Source organism: Panulirus ornatus, chromosome 58 (genome assembly GCF_036320965.1).
Source record: "Panulirus ornatus isolate Po-2019 chromosome 58, ASM3632096v1, whole genome shotgun sequence".
Classification (NCBI taxonomy): domain Eukaryota; kingdom Metazoa; phylum Arthropoda; class Malacostraca; order Decapoda; family Palinuridae; genus Panulirus; species Panulirus ornatus.
The window spans coordinates 36,829,918-36,839,144 of record NC_092281.1 but is presented as its reverse complement, the minus strand read 5'-3'; the positions used below and the strand labels follow the sequence as shown (position 1 = coordinate 36,839,144).

Below are 9,227 nucleotides of genomic sequence, written 5' to 3'. Positions count from 1 at the left end.
GAGGCAAAATGACCGTTATTGGGCGGCGTCCCTTGTTTTCGTGCGGTGTGTTACGGCGTGTTGTTGCGGTAATGTTGCGGTGTCTTGCGCAGTGTCACGGCAGTGGCGCGGTGTTTGCGGCTTTTGATGGCGCGGTTTCATACGGCATGGCACGGCCTCTTGCCGTGGTTGCGGTGTGTCGCGGGCAGCTTGCGGTGTTGTTGCGGGTAGCTTGCGGTGTTGTTGCGGAGTGAGCGCACATGTGCACGAGACACGACGTGGAACGATGCATGATTGTTGCACATGCACCGTTCCAAACCGTGTCGGATATGAACCAAGGGTATATATAGAGGTCTGGCAAGCACATGCCTCATTCTTTTGCCAGCCAGCATACAGTATGGACATCCAGAGCCTCTCACCCCAGGAGACCCAGAGAATTTTGGCAGCTGTACTCTGTATTTGTGCAGTCCAGGTCGTCTACGAGTGGAGAAGAAGACGTACTGCAGTGCCACACCCACCAGAACGATTGCGAAGAAAGGACGGCAGGGCAGGGCGGTTATGGAGTCGGGAGTGGCTGACACGGCGACAATTATATGGAAACTACGACCAGCTGCTACAAGAATTGAACAAAGAGGACCCCGAAGGACACAAGAATTTCCTACGCATCTACCCAGAATTGTTCCTGGAGATGGTTGAGAGGCTGACGCCCATTTTGAAGAAGAAGGACACTAGAATGCGGAATGCACAAGAGGAGGGACTTAAGTTGGCGGTCACCCTCCGGCACCTGGCAACTGGGAACGACTATCCAAGTCTCCAATACAGCTTCATAGTCTCCAAGGCTTCCATATGCCGGTTTATCCCGATAGTCTGCGATGCCATTATCGACAGCTACAAACCAGAAGTGATGAAGTGCCCCAAGGCACCAGAAGAATGGAAGAACGTAGCACAACGATTCGCCTCAAAGTGGAACTACTTCAATTGTGTGGGAGCCCTGGATGGGAAGCAGGTCGCAATCAAGAAACCCAGAGGTGGAGGGTCACTGTACTTCAATTACAAAAAGTTCCACAGCATCGTCCTCATGGCCCTCTCCGATGCAAATTACAAGTTCTTGTACATCGACGTCGGTACAGAAGGAGGCGCTGGGGATAGAGGTACCTGGCAGATGTGCACCCTGGCCAGGGCCATTAATAACAACCGTGCACACTTCCCTCATGACACAACTCTGCCCAACGACGACGAACCCATCCCCTACCACATAGTCGCCGACGATGCCTTCGCTCTCAAGACGTGGACGATGAAACCCTACTCCCACCAATCACAAGATCCCACCGAACAACTATACAGCTACAGACTATCTCGCGCTCGTCGTGTGGTGGAAAACGCATTCGGGCTGCTACAGATGAGATGGCGAATCTTCGGAAGGACGATGCAACAAGATGTCCCTGTTTGCAAGAAGCTAACGATGTGTGCATGTGTCATGCATAACCTGACACTGCAACACTACCCAATTGATCGCACCGTTGTCAACTATGAGGACCAACAACATGATGTCGTCCCTGGTACTTGGAGGGAGGAGTCACTGAACCTCATGGTACAACTCATGGCAAGAAGGGGACCGAACTACACACGGCGAGCGAAGGCAGTCAGAGATTACCTGGCCCAGTATTACTCATCGGATGCAGGCGCAGTGGAATGGCAAGAGCGAATGGTGTTTCCTCGAGGACGACCTCCTCCTGACAACTAGAGGACACACACACAAATATATATAACCCAACCCAACCAGTGAATGTACATAATTGTAAATAAAGTTCATGATGTACTTAACATTGTTTGATACTCCCATATTTGTGTATTGTCTGATAGCCATATTAATGTGATAGAGATTATTTGATGGATGATTGGGACTTATATGAAATGGTGTTGGAAGATATTGAACTGAAACTTAACAGGAATGAGAAAGAAACATGTAAAAGCATATTGGTCATAACATAAATACAGTATTTAAAGTTCATATTCTGACGCCAAATACCCCTCGATGGTTGGTGCACTTATAATAAACTAAAAATACATAAAAAGCATATTGGGAAGAACATATAAAAGTTTTAAATAATTAAAGTTCACACTCTGGCGCCAAAATCCTCTTGATGGTTGGTGCGTGAATGCATATACTTAATATAGTTCAGTGGTACAATGTCTAGGATTTTAAAGTACTATTGTCTAACATGATGTATTTGCATATAGAGAGGAGATAAAATTAGTGGACCTGTAATTGAGTTGTACCTACTCGGTTGGAGTAGGAGATGAACCACACAGGTACGTAGTCACAAACAGGTCAAGCCGACATGCTGAGATGTGACTACACACAGGACACCGTGGCTCCAGTAAACCAACAATACAGAGATTAACGGCTGAATACCATACAGGTCTCAAACAGGTCGAGCTGACATTGTGAGATGTGACTACACACAGGACACCTCGGCTACAGTGAACCAACTATCGAGAGATTAGGGAGTTTACATAGATTTCATATATGGTGTTGTGATGGTGTAGGAATCGGTTGGGGAGCTAAAGCCACTGGTTCCGTCTGCGTCCCTTTGGGTGTTTGATTTTGCGGCAAGTTTATGGGCATCCCCCGAGCCAAAGCTGCTTTCTCCGTGGCATTTTCTTCTTTGGGGCCCGCCAATTTGTGAATCGTAGTGATGACTGTGTTGAAGAAGGGCTGCTGGTATTCTTCTGGCACGAACTCGAGGTGTTCTCTGATGTATTGGACGAAGACGTTGATGGTACGCTGTTTCTTGCTTTGCCCTTCAGGTATCAGTTGGTTCATTCGATCTATAATTCTGCTGAGTTGCGAGTGGACTGCTTCTTCAGCCGAATCAGGTGTGCCAACACGTCGCTCCCCTCTCTTGGTCCTCCTCTGCTTCAGCAGCCGCTTCCTCCGCTGAATCGAAGTACAGAGAGGCCCGACATGTCACCACTGGATGATTCTCCTCCACCTATTTCCATTGTTGGTGTGGCGACGTCAGGTGCAGGTGAGAACCGCTCGCTTGGTATTGTCGGTTCGTGGGTGATGTGACCATCCAGGAATCCCCACATTGACATAACTTCATCCTCCCGTGTTGTCCGTTGTCGTGCTGCCGCCCCGCTCTTGTTCTCCTTCTTCTCTATTTTTCCGAAGTCGGTTCGCCGTGCCTCGAAATACTTGTGTACTTGCTGGAAGGTGCAATTTTCGAATCCCCGTGCCAGTTCCCTCCATAGTTCTTCCTTCGCCCTTGGATTCGACCATTGCTTGTCCCGCTTGTCGTATAAAGTAGGGTGCTCCTTGAATTCGGCGATCTGCTCCTTCTGCTCTTGTGTGAACTTGTAGTCTGAAATTTCCTTCTTGCTGGGGCGGTATCGTTTCTTGGGCTGCACAATACCACTCAGGCTTGCGATGTCCTGGTACTCGATGTTGGATAGGCTGACCTCAGGGGGCAGCTCTTCCACGGGTTCAGACCTCTCCTCCGGTTCTGCAGGCTGGGTGTCCTGGGTGGCCTGGGACACCTGGGTAGGCATAGAGGTGGTCTTCCTACGAGGCATCTGGGTGGTAAAGTGGAGCGAGAGTGGCTGGTAAAGTGTGTCGTCTGGCTGTCAGAGCGCGAATGATGCCCCGTTTTCTGTCCGGACCCTTTTGTACACCTCCCCAGGCGGCACGCGGTAACTTTCCCTACAATCCCCTAGGAAGGCGCCGCAGGGACCCCGCACGGACCCCGCACGCACGCCGCATGCCCCGCAAGATGTATGAATCATGTATGAAGACGTTGTAACACTCTCGCACGGGCGCCGCAAGACGCCGTGCCAGCACGCCGTAACACTCCCGTACGGATAGCATGAAGCCGCTCAAGGCCGTACGTGGCACGGTGTGGCGCGGAACCGTGCGGACCCGTGCGGTTTCTTGCGGGGTTTGTTTAGGCGCCGCGCCACGCCGCTTACGGTTTCGTGCGGCGTCATCAAGCCGCACGGTACCGCTCGAAAATTTGAAATGTTTTAAAATCTGAGCGGCGCCGTACGGATTTGGCGCGCCGCAACAGATGCCGCCAGTGTCATGGGCACGCTTTGCTGCGACTTTAGGGCGACATTGGTGCGGCCCACGCCGTACCAGGCCGTAACACAAAAGTGCGTAAGTGTAAACCTACCTTATGTTCACTTCTACACTGATGGCTCCAAGACGGATGAATGTGTGGGTGCAAGTGTATGGTCGATGGAGTGTGCACTCAGATACCGCTTGCCGAACCATACATCTGTATTTTGCGCTGAATTGTTTGCCATTGATCGAGCCATAGACTATATAATTGATTGAAATCACAGTAAAGCCATAATTTTTTCTGATTCTCTTTCCTCTCTTAAAGCAATAGGCTCTGAATATACAGAGTCCTGTGAATTACAGGGCAATATTATTAATAAACTAAATTCATGTGGAAAAGATATCATCTTGATCTGGGTGCCTGGCTGGTGGGTCATTACAATACATACGGCAACAATGAGCAGGCAGACAGCTTGGCTAAGTTGACCTCAGAACTGGAGGAGATCGTTCTGATCCCTCGGGAGCTGCTGGGGTCCTGCCTTTCCTTGGGGAAGAGATCAATCCATCTTCTGTGACAGAGTCAGTGGACCAACCTGACCATCAACAAGAAATACAAGCAAGAAGTGGCGGACTGGCCGACCTCGTACCGCAAGAACAGAAGAGAAGAGGTCGTGCTGGCCCGCCTCAGAATGAACTGTACCTACACCACCCTCCTGCAGCCATACATAAACAAAACCTTTCCACCCGTATGCCAACAGTGGTAACAGACATCAACAATAGAACATCTACTGTTAAAATGCAGGAGATATGAACAATATAGAAGAAAATTTTTAAATTACCACATCAACCAAAACATTTCCTTTAACATCACTAATGTACTCAGGGATAACCCGAGTACTATTGACAAATTGATGGTCTTCGGGCCTGTTCACACTAGCGGTTTGACCCGCCGCGGTTCGAACCGCGGCGGGTATATTTCTATGTAAGTCAATGGAGCTGTTCACACACAACCGCGTCCCGCGGCGGAACCGCGGCGGGTCGAGATCTATAGTCACCCGCTGCGGATCCGCGGCGGGTCGATTTACATCTGTTCCAATGGGAGCGTACACACTTGGCGGTTTCAAGGCGGTTTCAAGGCCAGAATGGCTTTCCATTGGCTAGCTTACCCCGTGCTTCTAGCCAATCAGAAGAACGCTGGTCTGTTGTCATGACAACCAGCACAGATATCCACGTGCACTATGCTCCTGATGTATGGCAACACCTACGGAAGTGCAAGTTGACTTTTATTTATTTTTTATTGGTATCTGGGCAGTATACCACTAGAAGTCTACCGGCATGGAGTGTGACCGCTTCGACACGGACCTGTTGATTGATGAAGTGGAAAAGCGTCCAGCAATATGGGACATGAGTTCAAGTGTTTATAAGGACAGGGGAGCAAAGAAGCGTTCCTGGGAGGAGATAGTGGAGGTTTTCTGCAGTTCTGCGGAGTCAGAGGATAAGAAAAATGCTAGTAAGTGATATGGCCAATATTTAAGTTTCTATTTTCGTTACAATTGATGTGTTAGTAAAAATCTGTGTAGCTGAACAACAGTTTTATTTTCTTTCCGTTTTGTTACATTGCTATAGTACCTCTCTCTCTCTCTCTCTCTCTCTCTCTCTCTCTCTCTCTCTCTCTCTCTCTCTCTCTCTCTCTCTCAACACAAGATAATTTTATTCTCTCTCTCTCTCTCTCTCTCTCTCTCTCTCTCTCTCTCTCTCTCTCTCTCTCTCTCTCTCTCTCTCTCAACACTAGATAATTTTATTCTCTCTCTCTCTCTCTCTCTCTCTCTCTCTCTCTCTCTCTCTCTCTCTCTCTCTCTCTCTCTCTCTCTCTCTCTCTCTCTCTCAACACTAGATCATTTTATCCTGCCATGCACATCTGCCTTCAGTGACGAAGTAGTCTGCATACATATCTCTACCTTGATTTGCAGATACGCTTCCTCTTGTTGCATTTCCTTCTGTCAGGTCTGCCATTGATGCTTCAAACAGTGTGTCTTCAAACTTATATCCATCTCGTTCCCTGACATAATTGTGCAATATGCAGCATGCCTTTATCATATTTTCAGCGAAAAGCATTTCAACATTGAGGGGCCTATGGAATATACGCCACTTGTTGGCCAGTATACCGAACGTGCATTCGATATACTGACGTGCTCTTGACAATCTGTAATTGAAGATCTTTTTCTTGTATGTCAGATGCTTTCCACTATAGGGCCTCAAGATGTGCTTCATTATTCCAAAGGCCTCATCTCCAACAATAACATGTGGTAAGTATGTTGTGTTGTTGCTGAAAATAGGCTTTGCATCTGGTAGGTTCATAGTATTTTCCATAAGTTTCTTGTAAAGCATTGAATTATGGAATACTTATGGAATACAGTGGCAGGACTCCTGCCCAGCTGATCAGTGTCGCGGCTCCCGCCTGGTGAAACTGCCTCCTCCGTTCACATTAGCGGTTGGAACCGCCGCGGATCCGCCGCGGGTCAAACCGCTAGTGTGCATCAGGCCTTCCTCAGAGAAACAGAATTAATCAAGATGATGTAAGGTGGTTCGTGGATTCTCTACTGTGGCGGAGTCGGCTTGGTGTGCGGCTCCTCCTACTTGGGCTGGTCGCATGTTGGTGGACATGTTCATTCATTAGGCGGTCGGCCTGGGAGGGAGGTGGTCATCCTCCGGGTTGGCTGCGTCATGGTGTTGAGTCGGCGGACCTCGGACTAACTATCTATTGTGTGTGCATGTCATCATGGTGGAAGCCTGTCCCTAACCTGTCCTATCTTCTCACATTCTTGGGTCAAATGCAACCTTGGATACTGTGCCCACTGGGTGGTATTTGCCGCCATGTCGGCCCAATACCCACACATCTTTTATTTCCACTACTTACATTTATTATTATTTATCTTTATCATCATTGCATGAAAATTACATATATACTTTTTTAAATAGGTATTTAGGAACGATGACATCAGTCATACATCAAATAGGGTTGGAGGCCTAATGACCTTGCTCATAGGTCGATGGCCGTAAAACCCAACAAACAACACCATCCAAACATGTGTTGTGTCTGGTGATGGCGGTTCAAGATTTCCCACATTTATATTGATCTTTACATTATCATCCACTCCCAAAGTCACCTGGCATTCTTGTGTTTCAACAACAGACGTGATATATGCAACACCAGGCAAACATTGTACCATTATCTGATAGGTTAATTGGTGCAGAATCAAGAACCAGTGAATTTCATCGCCGCCATAAGTAAGTAAGGAAGGTGACTTTAATGATGATAAATACGACCTGGTATGGCTGTGTCTACACACTACCGCCATCTGCTCAACATTGTACATACCAACCTTTAAACCGTGACATTCAACCACAAGGTTTAAGGTCGCTCATGAAAACGCGAACTTAAAATCTATCCATTTAAATCTACCATTCATCAATCAACATTTAAACACCATCATTTGAACGTAAACCTTCCAGCTGCGTTATTTTACCAGAGTCCTTTAAGATACGTCATATAAACACAAAACTTGAATGTACGTTAAGCTTGTGCAAACCATCATTGAATCTCAAACTTTTGAATTAGAATTGTAATGAAACTGCGAACTTTTAACTCTGTCAAATTACAGCTATTGTACAAAATGATTTACTTAATTGACAAATTTTAATGTCAGTTAATTTAACGATATCCTTTGTGGTTCATCTTTGAAACACAAATCTTTAAACTTTGTCTCTAGAACTGAACACAACCATTACGTTTCATAACTGGAATGGAAATTTGAATAATCTATCAAAATTCGTCATATAACGCGAACTTTTAAATCCTTCCATTCAGTTGGGCCGTTACTTGCCTGGCTCCTGCCATTCATAATATGTCCTTTTATATTGTATGTTGACTACGCTCTCATTCATTCGTCATTTGGATCGTCTCACTGATATTCCATTCATAAACTTCATTCCTAAAGCTTATTTTTGACCGCCATGTTGCTTTAAGGTTTATAATTCTTTGTGTATTTAATGATAGAAGATTCAATGATATTTCTCGTGATATTGGAATTAGAGTTAATAATGCCATCTCAGTTTTTAACTCTAACTCAAGTACCACGAAAAATATAATTGAATCTTCTATTACTGAATACACAAAGAATTATAATCTTAATATTAGTGATGGTCTATACAAATTGGATAACTTTAATGTTGATAAAATTTGTAAACAATTCACCTTCTTGTCCACATAATAAGTTTATGATACGCTTGTTGTCTGTCTTGGACAATCACATGTTTACCATATGGCGTCCTAGCTACGTTTCTTCGTTGTATATCAACTGACTTTTATATTTCTCTCTTGTGTCTCCCCTGATGATGTGAGTTTTACACGAAAGTGCACTTGGGAACTTATTGTGTTTATTTTCCCTGTGAACTCATAAGAATATACTTGATCACGTGCAAAATTGTGATCCTTTCCAATATATATATATATATATATATATATATATATATATATATATATATATATATATATATATATATATATATATATATATATATATATATATATATATATATATATATATATATATATTTATATATATATATATATATATATATATATATATATATATATATATATATCCCTGGTGATAGGGGAGAAAGAATACTTTCCACGTATTCCCTGCGTGTCGTAGAAGGCGACTAAAAGGGGAGGGAGCGGGGGGCTGGAAATCCTCCCCTCTCATTATTTTTTTTTTCAATTTTCCAAAAGAAGGAACAGAGAAGGGGGCCAGGTGAGGATATTCCCTCAAAGGCCCAGTTCTCTGTTCTTAACCCTACCTCGCTAATGCGGGAAATGGTGAATAGTTTAATATATATATATATATATATATATATATATATATATATATATATATATATATATATATATATACACACACATATATATATATATATATATATATATATATATATATATATATATATATATATATATATATATATATATATATATATCCTTCAGTATGGTTACTTTCGATACTGAGGAACAGAAGAAGGAGCCAAACAAGTAAATTTTGTCAAAGACATCTCTCTTTTCTTAACGCTGCCTCGCAAAGATTTTCATTAATTCAAATTGAAGAAACAGACGTATTTTTCTATT

General features: G+C 44.5%; 1 protein-coding gene across 1 annotated transcript; it reads left to right on the top strand.

Annotated features, from left to right (window-relative positions):
- Positions 1–376: 376 nt before the first annotated feature.
- Positions 377–1,760, top strand: LOC139766736 (putative nuclease HARBI1). The gene has a single exon (XM_071695658.1). The coding sequence runs from the start codon at positions 377–379 to the stop codon at positions 1,721–1,723; it is 1,347 nt and encodes a 448-aa protein (XP_071551759.1). The 3' UTR covers positions 1,724–1,760.
- The last annotated feature ends 7,467 nt before the right edge of the window (positions 1,761–9,227 follow it).